This window comes from Pseudophryne corroboree, chromosome 2 (genome assembly GCF_028390025.1).
Source record: "Pseudophryne corroboree isolate aPseCor3 chromosome 2, aPseCor3.hap2, whole genome shotgun sequence".
Lineage (NCBI taxonomy): Eukaryota > Metazoa > Chordata > Amphibia > Anura > Myobatrachidae > Pseudophryne > Pseudophryne corroboree.
The window spans coordinates 907896757-907914712 of NC_086445.1; the positions used below are offsets into that span (position 1 = coordinate 907896757).

General features: G+C 46.3%; 1 protein-coding gene across 2 annotated transcripts in view; it reads right to left on the bottom strand.

Moving 5' to 3' along the window:
• SLC43A2 (solute carrier family 43 member 2) overlaps window positions 1–17956 on the bottom strand; it is a 118256-nt gene that overhangs the window by 42571 nt on the left and 57729 nt on the right. Inside the window, exons 1-4 of one of the 2 annotated variants that reach the window (XM_063956089.1) lie at window positions 17252–17323; window positions 12778–13000; window positions 12628–12683; window positions 11255–11331 (exon numbers count right to left, since the gene is read on the bottom strand). In XM_063956089.1, coding sequence (XP_063812159.1) covers window positions 11255–11331; window positions 12628–12683; window positions 12778–12887 — 243 coding nt within the window. In that variant the 5' untranslated portion in view covers window positions 12888–13000; window positions 17252–17323. Of the gene's footprint in view, window positions 1–11254; window positions 11332–12627; window positions 12684–12777; window positions 13001–17251; window positions 17324–17956 lie in introns of those variants that run through there. The other variant, XM_063956088.1, reaches the window with a different exon arrangement.

Genomic DNA, 17956 nt, shown 5'->3' on the forward strand with positions numbered 1-17956 from the left:
CAAGCGTGTGAGCGCTTTATCCACCCTAGGGGGTGTTTCCCAACGTGCCCTATCCTCTGGCGGGAAAGGGTATGATGCCAATAACTTTTTAGGAATTATCAGTTTTTTATCGGGGGAAACCCACGCTTCATCACACACTTCATTTAATTCATCAGATTCAGGAAAAACTACGGGTAGTTTTTTCTCACCAAACATAATACCCTTTTTAGTGGTACTTGTAATCTCAGAAATGTGTAAAACATCTTTCATTGCCTCAATCATGTAACGTGTGGCCCTACTGGAAGTCACATTCGTCTCTTCACCGTCGACACTGGAGTCAGTATCCGTGTCGGCATCTGTATCTGCCATCTGAGGTAACGGGTGCTTTAGAGCCCCTGATGGCCTTTGAGACGCCCCGACAGGCCCAAGCTGAGTAGCCGGCTGTCTCATGTCATCAACTGTCTTTTGTAAAGAGCTGACACTGTCACGTAAGTCCTTCCATAAGCCCATCCACTCAGGTGTCGACCCCCTAGGGGGTGACATCACCATTACAGGCAATTGCTCCGCCTCCACATCAGTTTCCTCCTCATACATGTCGACACAAACGTACCGACACACAGCACACACACAGGGAATGCTCTAATAGAGGACAGGACCCCACTAGCCCTTTGGGGAGACAGAGGGAGAGTATGCCAGCACACACCAGAGCGCTATATATAGACAGGAATACCACTATATAACGTGCTTTTCCCTTTATAGCTGCTGTTATTATCAAAACTGCGCCAAATTAGTGCCCCCCCTCTCTTTTTTACCCTTTTCTGTAGTGCAGGACTGCAGGGGAGAGTCAGGGAGACGTCCTTCCAGCGGAGCTGTGATGGAAAATGGCGCCCGTGTGCTGAGGAGATAGGCTCCGCCCCCTTCTCTGCGGCCTTTTCTCCCGCTTTTTGCTGTATTCTGGCAGGGGTTAAAATACATCCATATAGCCCCGGGGGTTATATGTGGTGTATTTTCGCCAGCCAAGGCGTTTACATTGCTGCTCAGGGCGCCCCCCCCTAGCGTCCTGCACCCTCAGTGACCGGAGTGTGAAGTGTGCCTGAGGAGCAATGGCGCACAGCTGCAGTGCTGTGCGCTACCTTGTTGAAGACTGATGTCTTCTGCCACCGATTTTTCCGGATCTCTTCTTGCTTCTGGCTCTGTAAGGGGGCCGGCGGCGCGGCTCTGGGACCGGACTCCGAGGCTGGGCCTGTGTTCGGTCCCTCTGGAGCTAATGGTGTCCAGTAGCCTAAGAAGCCCAAGCTGGCTGCAAGCAGGCAGGTTCGCTTCTTCTCCCCTTAGTCCCTCGATGCAGTGAGCCTGTTGCCAGCAGGTCTCACTGAAAATAAAAAACCTAAAACTAAACTTTTTCTAAGAAACTCAGGAGAGCCTCCTAGAATGCACCCTTCTCGGCCGGGCACAAAAATCTAACTGAGGCTTGGAGGAGGGTCATAGGGGGAGGAGCCAGTGCACACCGGGTAGTCCTAAAGCTTTTACTTTTGTGCCCAGTCTCCTGCGGAGCCGCTATTCCCCATGGTCCTTACGGAGTTCCCAGCATCCACTAGGACGTCAGAGAAATATTGATTAGGGCCACAAAACGTTTGCAATCATTAGGCCTGATTCTGAGTTGGGAATAAAGCTAGAAAGAGCAAGTAACTGTGCACCTGGACAAACCAACTATGTACATTTATATTTTTTGCTTGCAGGGTAAATACTGGCTGCTTTTACATGTTACCCACAAATGCTGAGCAGCTTTATTTTTACACTGCAATACAGATTTGAATTTGGACGCACCCCTCTGAAAGCTACATACATCTGCGACAAAGTGTTGCAATTTCCTGATCTCCTTACGCCTAGGGTTGAGGAATTAGGCATATTCAACAAGTTTAATTCCCCGATCCAGACCAAAAGCAGTTGAGATGGCAAATCAGAGATTTTTAACATGATGGATTTTCCAGATTTCTCTATGGATCATTGATGGTTCCGGTTGTGGAAATAGATGTATGGGGGCCTTAACGCCCTCCTTGAACATTTTACATCTGCCCCACCTGCAGTGAAAGATGGTTTTGCCCAAGTGCCCAGTTACTTGCTTTTTATTTTCTTTACGCCTACCCCAGAATCAGGCTCACTGTATGCAAACAAAAGGTTAGCTCTAAGGTGGCCCCTTCTATCCCCACATAGAACTGCACTGAGATCTTTAAAATGCAAAAAGGAATGGTGACAGTTATCGTCCGTTACTTTACATGGCTGCAACTTTTTGCTGTTCAGTAAAAAGCTCATAGCCTATGTACATGGATACTCTGCAAACTCTATGTATAGGACAAATTATCTGTAAGCCCAAACGGTATGTGCTACTGTCTACGGAACATGCTGGCGCTATATAAACAAATGTTACTGCATAAAATAAGAATTTACTTACCGATAATTCTATTTCTCATAGTCCGTAGTGGATGCTGGGAACTCCGTAAGGACCATGGGGAATAGCGGCTCCGCAGGAGACTGGGCACAAAAAGTAAAAGCTTTAGACTAGCTGGTGTGCACTGGCTCCTCCCCCTATGACCCTCCTCCAAGCCTCAGTTAAGATACTGTGCCCGGACGAGCGTACATAATAAGGAAGGATCTTGAATCCCGGGTAAGACTCATACCAGCCACACCAATCACACCGTACAACTCGTGATCTGAACCCAGTTAACAGTATGATAACCGTAGGAGCCTCTGAAAAGATGGCTTCCAACAATAAACAACCCGATTTGTTTGTAACAATAACTATGGCCCTCATTCCGAGTTGTTCGCTCGCAAGGCGAATGTAGCAGAGTTACACACGCTAAGCCGCCGCCTACTGGGAGTGAATCTTAGCTTCTTAAAATTGCGACCGACGTACGCGCAATATTGCGATTACAAACGAGTTAGCAGTTTCAGAGTAGCTCCAGACTTACTCTGCCTGTGCGATCATTTCAGTGCTTGTCGTTCCTGGTTGACGTCACAAACACACCCAGCGTTCGCCCAGGCACTCCCACCGTTTCCCCGGCCACTCCTGCGTTTTTTCCGGAAACGGTAGCGTTTTCAGCCACACGCCCCTGAAACGCCGTGTATCCGCCCAGTAACACCCATTTCCTGTCAATCACATTACGATCGCCGGAGCGAAGAAAAAGCCGTGAGTAAAAATACTTTCTTCATAGTAAAGTTACTTGGCGCAGTCGCAGTGCGAACATTGCGCATGCGTACTAAGCGGATTTTCACTGCGATGCGATGAAAAATACCGAGCGAACAACTCGGAATGAGGGCCTATATACAAGTATTGCAGACAATCCGCACTTGGGATGGGCGCCCAGCATCCACTACGGACTATGAGAAATAGAATTATCGGTAAGTAAATTCTTATTTTCTCTGACGTCCTAGTGGATGCTGGGAACTCCGTAAGGACCATGGGGATTATACCAAAGCTCCCAAACGGGCGGGAGAGTGCGGATGACTCTGCAGCACCGAATGAGAGAACTCCAGGTCCTCCTCAGCCAGGGTATCAAATTTGTAGAATTTAGCAAACGTGTTTGCCCCTGACCAAGTAGCTGCTCGGCAAAGTTGTAAAGCCGAGACCCCTCGGGCAGCCGCCCAAGATGAGCCCACCTTCCTTGTGGAATGGGCTTTTACAGATTTTGGCTGTGGCAGGCCTGCCACAGAATGTGCAAGTTGAATTGTACTACAAATCCAACGAGCAATCGTCTGCTTAGAAGCAGGAGCACCCAGCTTGTTGGGTGCATACAGTATAAACAGCGAGTCAGATTTTCTGACTCCAGCCGTCCTGGAAACATATATTTTCAGGGCCCTGACTACGTCCAGCAACTTGGAGTCCTCCAAGTCCCTAGTAGCCACAGGTACCACAATAGGTTGATTCATGTGAAACGCTGAAACCACCTTAGGGAGAAATTGAGGACGAGTCCTCAATTCCGCCCTATCCGAATGAAATATCAGGTAAGGGCTTTTATAGGATAAAGCCGCCAATTCTGATACGCGCCTGGCTGAAGCCAGGGCCAACAGCATTACCACTTTCCATGTGAGATATTTCAAATCCACTGTGGCAAGTGGTTCAAACCAATGTGATTTTAGGAACCCTAAAACTACATTGAGATCCCAAGGTGCCACTGGAGGCACAAAAGGAGGCTGTATATGCAGTACCCCCTTGACAAACGTCTGAACTTCAGGCACTGAAGCCAGTTCTTTCTGGAAGAAGATCGACAGGGCCGAAATTTGAACCTTAATGGATCCTAATTTTAGGCCCATAGACAATCCTGCTTGCAGGAAATGTAGGAAACGACCCAGTTGAAATTCCTCCGTAGGGGCCTTCTTGGCCTCACACCACGCAACATATTTTCGCCAAATGCGATGATAATGTTTTGCAGTTACATCCTTCCTGGCCTTGATCAGGGTAGGGATGACTTCATCTGGAATGCCTTTTTCCTTCAGGATCCGGCGTTCAACCGCCATGCCGTCAAACGCAGCCGCGGTAAGTCTTGGAACAGACAAGGGCCCTCATTCCGAGTTGTTCGCTCGGTATTTTTCATCGCATCGCAATGAAAATCCGCTTAGTACGCATGCGCAATGTTCGCACTGCGACTGCGCCAAGTAACTTTGCTATGTAGAAAGTAATTTTACTCACGGCTTTTTCATCGCTCCGGCGATCGTAATGTGATTGACAGGAAATGGGTGTTACTGGGCGGAAACACGGCGTTTCAGGGGCGTGTGGCTGAAAACGCTACCGTTTCCGGAAAAAACGCAGGAGTGGCCGGAGAAACGGTGGGAGTGCCTGGGCGAACGCTGGGTGTGTTTGTGACGTCAACCAGGAACGACAAGCACTGAACTGATCGCACAGGCAGAGTAAGTCTGAAGCTACTCTGAAACTGCTAAGTAGTTAGTAATCGCAATATTGCGAATACATCGGTCGCAATTTTAAGAAGCTAAGATTCACTCCCAGTAGGCGGCGGCTTAGCGTGTGGAACTCTGCTAAATTCGCCTTGCGACCGATCAACTCGGAATGAGGGCCAAGGTCCCTGCTGGAGCAGGTCCTTCCTTAGAGGTAGAGGCCACGGGTCCTCCGTGAGCATCTCTTGCAGCTCCGGGTACCAAGTTCTTCTTGGCCAATCCGGAGCCACGAGTATCGTTCTTACTCCTCTCCTTCTTATGATTCTCAGTACTTTTGGTATGAGAGGAAGAGGAGGGAACACATATACCGACTGGAACACCCACGGAGTTACCAGAGCGTCCACCGCTATTGCCTGAGGGTCCCTTGACCTGGCGCAATATCTGTCCAGTTTCTTGTTGAGACGGGACGCCATCATGTCCACCTTTGGTTTTTCCCAACGGTTTACAATCACTTGGAAGACTTCTGGATGAAGTCCCCACTCCCCCGGGTGGAGGTAGTGTCTGCTGAGGAAGTCTGCTTCCCAGTTGTCCACTCCCGGAATGAACACTGCTGACAGTGCTATCACATGATTTTCCGCCCAGCGGAGAATCCTTGCAGCTTCTGCCATTGCCCTCCTGCTTCTTGTGCCGCCCTGTCTGTTTACGTGGGCGACAGCCATGATGTTGTCCGACTGGATCAATACCGGTTGACCCTGAAGCAGAGGCCTTGCTTGACTTAGGGCATTGTAAATGGCCCTTAGCTCTAGGATATTTATGTGAAGAGACGTTTCCATGCTTGACCACAAGCCCTGGAAATTTCTTCCCTGTGTGACTGCTCCCCAGCCTCTCAGGCTGGCATCCGTGGTTACCAGCATCCAATCCTGAATGCCGAATCTGCGGCCCTCTAGAAGATGAGCCTTCTGTAACCACCACAGGAGAGATACCCTTGTCCTTGGAGATAGGGTTATCCGCTGATGCATCTGAAGATGCGATCCGGACCATTTGTCCAGCAGATCCCACTGAAAAGTTCTTGCATGGAATCTTCCGAATGGAATCGCTTCGTAAGAAGCCACCATTTTTCCCAGGACTCTCGTGCACTGATGCACTGACACTTGTCCTGGTTTTAGGAGGTTCCTGACTAGCTCGGATAACTCCCTGGCCTTCTCCTCCGGGAGAAACACCTTTTTCTGGACTGTGTCCAGAATCATCCCTAGGAACAGTAGACGTGTTGTTGGAATCAGCTGTGATTTTGGGATATTTAGAATCCACCCGTGCTGACGTAGCACTACCTGAGATAGTGCTACTCCGACCTCTAACTGTTCCCTGGACCTTGCCCTTATCAGGAGATCGTCCAAGTAAGGGATAATTAATACGCCTTTTCTTCGAAGAAGAATCATCATTTCGGCCATTACCTTGGTAAAGACCCGTGGTGCCGTGGACAATCCAAACGGCAGCGTCTGAAACTGATAATGACAGTTTTGTATCACAAACCTGAGGTACCCTTGGTGAGAAGGGTAGATTGGGACATGGAGATAAGCATCCTTGATGTCTAGAGATACCATATAGTCCCCTTCTTCCAGGTTCGCTATCACTGCTCTGAGTGACTCCATCTTGAATTTGAACCTTTTTATGTAAGTGTTCAAAGATTTTAGATTTAAAATTGGTCTCACCGAGCCGTCCGGCTTCGGTACCACAAACAGCGTGGAATAATACCCCTTTCCCTGTTGTAGGAGGGGTACCTTGATTATCACCTGCTGGGAATACAGCTTGTGAATAGCTTCCAATACTGCCTCCCTGTCGGAGGGAGACGTTGGTAGAGCAGACTTCAGGAACCGGCGAGGGGGAGACGTCTCGAATTCCAATTTGTACCCCTGTGATACTACCTGCAGGATCCAGGGGTCCACTTGCGAGTGAGCCCACTGCGCGCTGAAATTCTTGAGACGGCCCCCCACCGTGCCCGAGTCTGCTTGCAGAGCCCCAGCGTCATGCTGAGGACTTGGCAGAAGCGGGGGAGGGCTTCTGCTCCTGGGAAGAGGCTGCATGGTGCAGTCTTTTTCCCCTTCCTCTGCCCCGGGGCAGGAACGAGCGGCCTTTTTCCCTCTTGCCCTTATAGGGACGAAAGGACTGGGTTTGAAAAGACGGTGTCTTTTTCTGCTGAGAGGTGACCTGGGGTAAAAAGGTGGATTTTCCAGCCGTTGCTGTGGCCACCAGGTCCGATAGACCGACCCCAAATAACTCCTCCCCTTTATACGGCAATACTTCCATATGTCGTTTGGAATCCGCATCACCTGACCACTGTCGCGTCCATAACGTTCTTCTGGCAGAAATGGACATCGCACTTACTCTAGATGCCAGGGTGCAAATATCCCTCTGTGCATCTCGCATATATAGTAATGCATCCTTTAAATGCTCTATAGTTAATAATATACTGTCCCTATCCAGGGTATCAATATTTTCAGTCAGGGAATCCGACCAAGCCACTCCAGCGCTGCACATCCAGGCTGAGGCGATCGCTGGTCGCAGTATAACACCGGTATGTGTGTATATACCTTTTAAGATATTTTCCAGCCTTCTATCAGCTGGTTCCTTGAGAGCGGCCGTATCAGGAGACGGTAACGCCACTTGTTTTGATAAGCGTGTGAGCGCCTTATCTACCCTAGGGGGTGTTTCCCAACGTGCCCTAACCTCTGGCGGGAAAGGGTATAGTGCCAATAATTTATTAGAAATTAGCAGTTTTTTATCGGGGGAAACCCACGCTTTATCACACACCTCATTTAATTCATCTGACTCAGGAAAAACCACTGGTAGTTTTTTCACACCCCACATAATACCCTTTTTTGTGGTACTTGTAGTGTCAGAAATGTTCAATGCCTCCTTCATTGCCGTGATCATGTAACGTGTGGCCCTACTGGACATTACGTTTGTCTCGTCACCGTCGACACTGGATTCAGTATCCGTGTCAGGGTCTGTATCGACCATCTGAGGTAACGGGCGTTTTAGCGCCCCTGACGGTGTCTGAGACGCCTGAACAGGCACTAATTGATTTGTCGGCTGTCTCATGTCGTCAACAGTTTTTTGCAAAGTGCTGACATTGTCACGTAATTCTTTAATTACTACCATCCAGTCAGGTGTCGACTCCCTAGGGGGTGACATCACTAATACAGGCAATTGCTCTGCTTCCACATCATTTTCCTCCTCATACATGTCGACACAATCGTACCGACACACAGCACACACACAGGGAATGCTCTGATAGAGGACAGGACCCCACTAGCCCTTTGGGGAGACAGAGGGAGAGTTTGCCAGCACACACCAGAGCGCTATATATATACAGGGATAACCTTATATAAGTGTTACTCCCTGTTATAGCTGCTGTATTTATATATTAGCTGCCAATAGTGCCCCCCTCTCTGTTTTACCCTGTTTCTGTAGTGCAGGACTGCAGGGGAGAGTCAGGGAGCCGTCCTTCCAGCGGAGCTGTGAAAGAAAATGGCGCTTGTGTGCTGAGGAGAAAGGCTCCGCCCCCTTCACGGCGGCCTTTTCTCCCGCTTTTTTCAGGAAACTGGCAGGGGATAAATGCATCCATATAGCCCAGGAGCTATATGTGATGCATTTTTTTTTTTTAGCCATATAAGGTTTTTATATCGTTTTTATTGCGTCTCAGGGCGCTCCCCCCCAGCGCCCTGCACCCTCAGTGACCGGAGTGTGAAGTGTGCTGAGAGCAATGGCGCACAGCTGCAGTGCTGTGCGCTACCTTATTTGAAGACAGGAACGTCTTCTGCCGCCGCTTTCTCCGGACCTCTTCGCTCTTCTGGCTCTGTAAGGGGGCCGGCGGCGCGGCTCCGGGACCCATCCAGGCTGAACCTGTGATCGTCCCTCTGGAGCTAATGTCCAGTAGCCAAGAAGCCCAATCCACTCTGCAGTCAGGTGAGTTCGCTTCTTCTCCCCTTAGTCCCACGATGCAGTGAGCCTGTTGCCAGCAGGACTCACTGAAAATAAAAAACCTATTTAAACTTTTACTTCTAAGCAGCTCAGGAGAGCCACCTAGCTTGCACCCTTCTCGTTCGGGCACAAAAATCTAACTGAGGCTTGGAGGAGGGTCATAGGGGGAGGAGCCAGTGCACACCAGCTAGTCTAAAGCTTTTACTTTTTGTGCCCAGTCTCCTGCGGAGCCGCTATTCCCCATGGTCCTTACGGAGTTCCCAGCATCCACTAGGACGTCAGAGAAATAAATAATGAATTCTGCTCTGAAACAGTTGACAAATCCCGTTTGCCGTATACTCCCTACAAGTGCTCCTGCAGCTCTATAAATGGCTACACTGCAGCTGTTCGTCATACGTTAATTATAAGTCTGGTCTGGAGAGGGTGCCTCGATTCTGGGCATCTGTGATCCTCCCTGGGTCTGCATATGCCATGACTGAGTGTCTCCACATTGTTGTGAAAAAATAAGTACAAAAGAATTCTCCCCCATATATATGGTTTACGCATTTTCTCATCTAGTAATACTGTATATTATTCAGTCCACAGCAGACGTAGAAGATCCTTTTGCCTAAAAGACATTGACATTAACTGTTTGCTAGAAGACTGAAATACACAGAGATCTGCAAGCAGTGACATGCCATACTGTATATATTACATGGTTAATGACAATATGGTGGAGCAGATATTGGTGGTCATTCTGAGTTGTTCACTCGCTAGCTGTTTTTAGCAGCCGTGCAAACGCTATGCCACCTCCCACTGGGAGTGTATTTTAGCTTAGCAGAAGTGCGAACGAAAGGATCGCAGAGCGGCAGCAAAGTTTTTTTGTGCAGTTTTAGAGTAGCTCAATACCTACTCAGCGCTTGCAATCACGTCAGACTATTCAGTTCCTGTTTTGACATCACGAACACGCCCAGCGTTCGCCCAGCCATGCCTGCGTTTTTCCTGGCACGCCTGCGTTTTTTTGAACACCCCCTGAAAATGGTCAGTTGACACCCAGAAACGCCCTCTTCCTGTCAATCACTCTGCGGCCAGCAGTGCGACTGAAAAGCTTCGCTAGACCCTGTGTGAAACTACATCGGCCGTTGTAAAAGTACGACGCGCGTGCGCATTGCGCCGCATACGCATGCGCAGAAATGCCTTTTTTTGCCTCATCGCTGCACAGCGAATGAATGCAGCTAACGATCAACTCGGAATGACCACCATTGTTCTGAATTATGCAGACAGAAATATGTATACTAATGTAAAAGCTGCACCTATGGTGATCAAACAGATATAATTTTCCTGCTTGGCTAGTAATTGTAACCAATGGTAATGGTTAAGAGACAGCAATCACAGCAAAATACAGACACAATTCGTAAATGAAAACAGAAGCGATAAAAATCTAACAAATTGGGAATCAGCGCCCTAAAGGGATTATTGTTAAGTGTTACATAAACAAACAACTACAGAAAGAAAATACTGGGCACGGAAAAGCAAACGAGGATCATACACATGAACTATCCCATTTGCTAATTAGGGCAATGACACAGAAGAGACATTATGGCAGTGTGTGCGCTTTACCTACTGACATCCCTTAGCAACAAGACTTGTTATTTGTGCAGCCCAAGCTCACTTTTGCAGCTGATCAAACAGTGTTCTAGGCCCATCAAGCTGGTATAAAGTTATAAATAGTTATTATGTAATCGCCAATTTCCCTGCACGTATGTGGATGGATGGATGAGTAAGCGTGTCTGCAGTGACTGTCATAGCATTACTTATTTGCTGTCATTTTAGACTAAGATGGATGGAAATCTCCATATACTGTATGTGGGCCCAGAACTATCATTCACTACTAGAAAAATTTGCCTGGGTCATAAAGGATATTTATAGGGCAAGGTAGAACAACCTGTCACCTAATGATGTCTGCACAGTCTTCAAGATACCGGAAACCATGTGCCCTTCTGAATGAATGGACAATTATGTATAATACTAGTTACCAGCCCGGCAAAATGACGGAACAATATAACAGTAATGTCAGCGCCAGCGGCTGTGCGCGCCCGAACGGAGCAACACTTGATTTGCTCCATCGGTGACATCTAGTGGCCGCCGCCCAGCAAAACACTTGATTTCCCCCATAGCGGTGAGGAGCAGGGTTAGCCTTATATTATGTAGGATTTAGCTGTCTGCATGTTTGGCCACGGGACATTTAGATGATTAGGTTGTGTGAGCATATCACAGCATGTACGGACACCCGGCTCACTGTAGATGTGAGCCTAAGTCTCACAGTACAATCCTCTGATCAGCATTAGACAGCTCACAGTTAATCACCTCGTGCATGGTAACATCTATTAGCACACTGTATATGCAGAGGTAGCCTGAGACTTACTGTAAGAGAAGTGAAAGTCATGCACATCCCACCGAAGCCGTTCAGACACAAGGCTACGAAGATCAGCACAGACAGAGCTGTCACAGGCAGAGAAAGAAAGATGATTATTACCTCAGATTACAGCCTGACATCAGTACCAGACATCTACCATGGAACATTACTATAAATACCGTGATGGCAATGTTCAGAAAATACTCTTCAGAATTCCTTTTTCCGGGTATTATGATAAATATAATATTAACTATTTAAGATTATCTGGTGCACAATTGCAAACGTGTTTTCTGAGATTATTAGCCCCATACTTCACCAATCATCCGGAACAAATATTTGGAAAAGATGGCACTCTGCCACACAAACCTATGCAGAGCAGTATAAAACCTGAGCACATCACGGAAATGGCTTTTGTGCTGTGTTCTAATCTCTGCCGCTCAGATGTAAATAAACCCATTGGGGTCAAAGTTGAACTGTGTGTGTACATACATGTTAGGTAGATGGTCTGGTCAGTAGAAGAGACAGGAGACCTGACGCAAGTTCTTGTACCAGCTCTTGTGGGGGGCACCTACCAGCATTCTGTACTTTTTAGCTTAGTACTTATCATGAGTGCACACTGGCTCCAATATATAAATAACACACCTAGAAACAAGCGTATTTACACTTCCATTCACTCAGCATAGCCTGCAATTCCATTGTTACGCTCTATCTGAGCTCTGCCTATGTCAGAACAAGTCACTACTCCTCAGTTACTCTCCTTCAGCCGCAAGTGTATATGAGCTTGAAATGAGTACGACTCTGCATTGCCCATATCTGTGTATGCTCAGTTCTGGAGCACACACAGCAAACAGTCATGCAAGATACGCTCAGCGCCATAACAGGGTGTCACTGGGAAGTAGAGGTCTGCTCGGAGCTTCCTAAGGACACTCCAGGCAGCTCCACAGGCTGCACGGTGCCTGCCTGCCCGAAGTATCCCTTGGTAGCGCTACTGCTGTATGGTGTGGTTTCAAGCTCCCTAAAAGCTACATGCAAGTGCCGTGGGGTAGCAATGGTGCCGCCCACAGGGCCCCGCACCCTGTGCAACAGAACCCCTCGTAGAGCACTAGTTTAGGCCCTGGATTCACTTTGCAAACTGGTGTAAATGCAAGTCAGTATCAGGGCCAAGCTATGTAATTATAATGCAAACAGCTTAATGTAACTTTAATAGGACAAGGAAAGATTAGAGTAGATGCCTCTGCTGGCTTTCTGGTGGGCCCAACAACAGTACTGATTACAGCCATGGACATATTATAACATAACACTGACAGGGTGTAGAGTGCAGATTTTTCCATCTACAGAGTGTAATGAGGATGACAATACTGCCTTAGATAGGTATTACTTACAGTTGGGATTACTTGCTCCATATGCAATCAACAGACAAGAAACACCAAAACTGGCGCTGTGAATCAAGAGAGAGAAAAATAACTTATTATTGTTATTTATCATATAAAGTAAATCATAATAAACATGCAACATTTTGAAAGTTTACACACCTTCCACTTAGCCTTAGCTTGCGAGGCCCATACTTGTCCATGATTATACCCAGGGGCAGGGAGATGGCACTGAGCAGGAAGGATCCCACTGTAAAGGCCAAATTTAACATCTCATCTTGATCTTTACACACCAGCCAACCATTCAGCTCGATGATATATTCTCTCTCGGTCTCGTTCCCGAACAGGTAGCTGCTGTTGGTGGAGTTGCTTGATGTTATGTTGTCTAAACAGGGTAGAAGGCTAAAGTTAGACATGATGAGAGTAATACACAGGCTACATGATGAAGAAACTAGCAGGACAGTGCATTTACCAACCACCAAACAAAGGGCTGGATTCAGGGGCGAAAGCAATGCTGACTTCGTCGGTCACATATGACAAAACGCGTTTGGAGTGGGGCCAACAGATGCTGACGCAGTGACGTCAGGGGGACTGAGGCCTGGAACACAATGTGGATGCCTGCTGTACTGATTAGCCTGTGGATGGACTGATGTGTCCGGGTGTATGCGGCGTTTGTGATATTCCTGACATTATCACATCTTCTTATGTGAGTTTTTAATCGTTTGAAGTAAAAACAAATTGATTTTTAACATACTTCATCATTGTGCCCATACTTCACTTTTTATTTTACCATTGTTCCGATTCGTCTTTTTTTGAAGGGCTTTTAAGAGGAGTGCTGCAGGGATCAATGGACATTGGGCCTAATTCAGACCTGATTGCAGCAGCAAAATTGTTCTCTAATGGGCAAAATCATGTGCACTGCAGGGGTGGCAGACATAACATTTGCAGAGAAAGGTAGATTTGGGTGGGTTATATTGTTTCTGTGCAGGGTAAATACTGGCTGTTTTATTTTTACACTGCAATTTAGATTTCAGTTTGAACACACCCCACCCAAATCTAACTCTCTCTGCACATGGTTTTGCCCATTAGAGAACAATGTTGCTGCTGCAATCAGGTCTGAATTTGGACCATTGTCCGGGACTGTTTTAAATTATTCACATAAATATCTGCGCAAACTTGGATCATCTCCTTGTTTCACATAGAACTGGGTGCAGTAAAGTGACTAAAATGACTGCAAAACCTTGAACATACATCGCTATGTATTGAGAGACAACTTCACATCATTTCCTCTCCATACCACTATATTATTGCTTTAATGGTCATCAATTAATTGAAAACATTTTTTATATAATTTATATAAGTTTGAACTTCTAGAATCTAGGAAAGCAAACAGAATACAGTTAGCAATGCGAGTATATGGAAACGGAATACTTCACTTTGTTTAGAGTCTCTTTTTCCTGAAGTGCGCTGGCACTAGCCTGCTATTGTGCTGCCAGAGACCAGCATGTTTACTTCTAGTCAGAACTTTAGTGAGAGTTTTGGCTGTGTCCAGGAACTTCCTGCTACCCCCAAAGCCAGATTTTCAGCCTCATATATGTCTACAACTGGTACAGACACAGAATTTGTTTCCTTCATAGGGGTTTTAAAAGAAATGACAGTATACTTATATTGTAGCTATTTATCAAGTATGTATTCATGCAGGAACTGGAGCTAAATAATACTTTACGGGGGCAAAATGCAAAGGGTCTCAGGAAAAGAATTGAGGGGGTTATTCAGAGATGGACGCAGATCTTTGCTTCCTGCAGCAAGATCTGCACCCGTCTCCTCACATGCTGGGGGACGCCCAGCACAGGACAAGGCCGTCCAGCATGTGTGGCGCTTCATCACGATGCATCCGCAATTTAATTGTGGAATCATCAATTACAGGTTGACCCACACGCTGGCATTTTTTTGATCAGAGCGGCTGTGTGACACGCCCCATGTCCGAAACAACTACCCCCCATCCCCAAACGCCCGTCACTGTCAATCACCTACTAGGAGGCGGTGGCAAGGTGTAGGGTCATGCGTTCGCACTGCGGCCGGTGTGCATTTTCAGCCAGCATTGGTAGCCAATTTCAGCTTTCACCTCCATAAATCCAGAACAGAAATCAGCAAAGTCAGTGGAACCTGTTCCGCCACTTACCACTATTCAATTGAATCTACCTTGTAAACAGACCCGCAAAGTAAGCCAGAGATCTGCATTTAATCACTTATAGCTTTAAATTAACTTTAATACAACTAACCAGTTCCTTCCCTTAAATATGGACTTGTTATATAGAAGGATGAACTTAACTGTATTTTTGTTTTCTTTTGTACAGTTATCTCAGGAGTTGCTCAGTGAGTCCTGCCATATGGTAGACTAGTGATCAATATAAACACTGCATCTGTATGTTTAATCAGCGGTTACCTACTGCAGTTTTGAAATAATAGACAATTACAGCAAAGCATTTCTGTGATAAGAGATTTTTGGGGGTGTTTGCAGCCAAAATACACTACCACCATCTGAAATTCTGTTGAGACATGTCTCAATCTTGTACGCAAGTACAGGTTGAGTATCCCTTATCCAAAACGCTTGGGACCAGAGGTATTTTGGATATCGGATTTTTCCGTATTTTGGAATAATTGCATACCATAATGAGATATCATGGTGATGGGACCTAAGTCTAAGCACAGAATGCATTTATGTTTCATATACACCTTATACACACAGCCTGAAGGTACTTTTAGCCAATATTTTTGATAACTTTGTGTATTAAACAAAGTGTGTGTACATTCACATAATTCATTTATGTTTCATATACACCTAATACACACAGCCTGAAGTTTATTTAATACAATATTTTTAATAACTTTGTGTATTAAACAAAATTTGAGTACATTGAGCCACAGAAAACAAAGATTTCACTATCTCAGTCTCACTCAAAAAAGTCCGTATTTCAGAATATTCCGTATTTCAGAATATGTGGATATGGGATACTCAACCTGTAGTGCATGTTTTTATATCAAGTCTCTTTCGCCCCTTCAAGCTATGCATGAATGAACAGAATGCTCTTACTTACAGCCTGTTGTTTCTGTTCTTTCAGAGCTTTTCCAGAGAATTCTATTTTCACTTTAAAATCAATTGTCTTTTACATGTGGGACAAACAATGCCATCTTATAAAGGTTATTTCAAAGGTCAACACATCAATACATACTAACTACAAAAATAGATTTTGCCAACACGGCCTGCAATGACTGCACTAGAGTTATGTAAATAATTGTACAGCCTATGGTAAAGACCCAGGCAGAAGGTGCACACATTTACTATCTAGACCATTTCCTTCCATCCCCCAGTACTTGTCTTGTCTGTGTGTCTAGTGACTTCAGCAAAACAAGGATAAGGTAACAGGAAACAGATGTGGGTGAAAGGTTAGCCAGATAAGCAATGGCTAAGCCCATGTACAAGAGTAAAGGCTCCCATCCACTAGTGCGATATGGCCACTTTTCATCCGATTCCAAGCTTTCGGATTGAGGGATCGGATGAAAAGTGTCACATTGCATATAATTTTCCTCAGACTCCGATCCGCGTTTCCGTGCTCCTCGGATCAGTCGCAGATCGCTATGGCTGTAGTGATTATTTATCGCAATCGGAGGAAAGATGACCATCGGAGTGCATTTGTACACAATCGGATGCGATATCTTGGATGTAAAAAAAACACTCAAGTTGCAAACCGTAATCGCAGGACTCGCGGGAAGATGCAGGGAAGTTCAGGGGTAAATGGGATCCGACTTTTAGTTCAGATAAGTCTCACTAGTGGATGGAGGCCTTATGAGAATTCAATATGGTGGCTTATCTGCTTCTTATATCACACAAAGATCCTGTTCTGCATTGCATGCTTCTGCACAGCTTTTCCCTACACCTGCGCCATTCTACTTTCATATGCTGATGCGACAAACGGCTGAACTAAGGGCCTAAATCAGCATGGAACACTGCTGCGACAGCGTTCGCTTGCTGATGCCCTGTGCAGTGCGCCCGCCTAGAAGCCGCACGGCATCTCACATGTGCGAAAGCCTCCGCCTGTTTGACAGGCAGAGGCGTCCGCGGGGCGGAAGGGGGTGTCGCGTTGGCGTTTCGTGGGTGGCGTTGCGGGGTGGCGGCGGGGTCCGGACAACGCAAGTATGTCCGGACCGTTTGCGAGGCGGCCAGCGGTGGCTGCATGATGTCACACACAGCTGCTGTGACCCGAAAGATGGAGGATTGCAGAGGGCAACTAGGTTCAGGTACTGGCATGAGGGACGCCTATACCGGTCGCTGTTCTAGTGTCAGGTGCAAGAAACAGGCATCCTTTACACATACGATCGACTCTGAATCAGAGAGCTGTCCATACACACCCACGGCACTCCCATCAGAACTAGCTGCTCCGTGCGTCTGATACTACCAGCCCAACAACACCTACTTCATGCTGGCATGTACGCGCTCAGTTGAGACTTCGGTCACATTACAAGGCACTTGTGCAACCCTGCGTGTTGCAATTTATACGCACACAAAGTCGATTCAAAAACATTTTACCAGATGCTTCCGAATCAGGACCAAATGCAAGACTGTGATATTACCTACCGGTAATAAGTAGGCAGCCTGAGGACAGTACAGAGAAGGCAGTGGGCACAACTTATCAGTAAACAAGTCTGTTTAGCTCTGGAATGGAACAGGCTGTCTGCCGAAAGGTCTTACCCAGTGTCCTCAGCACCGAGACTGTTTTGAAGGATCCTGGCTCTGTTCCCAAGACAGAAAAGGATTTGTTTGTATTACAAGACATCATAATTAATGTCTATATGGAAAACACTGGGGGACATTAACTCTTTACTACAAGTGCCATAACCTATTACACTGTAACCAAATGAAGTCTGTAAATCAGTTTTGTTCTGTGTTTATTTCACAAAATAATGTATTATTATTTTATAATATTGTCTAAAATATATTTATTATATTTTTAAAATATTATGGACAAGAAATGTGATACTGACAAAACCAGCACATACGTAATGGTACAAATAAGATACTGCAAACCATGAACCATCATTCAATTTTAATTTTCTGAATGTCCGGGAGACTGACGGAATATTTAAATGCTTGTTACTGAACATTTGGAGTACCCACATATGCATATTGGTGGGAAGGTATAGATAGAGACGCACTTACATTGCAGCACAGTAAATCAATAGCTTGGAATATAGAAAGGTAAGAAATCCCAAACCCAGAGAATGGAAGTGCTCCAGTGTGATGCCGTGATATAGTACATGATTACGGTCAATTTCATTTCAC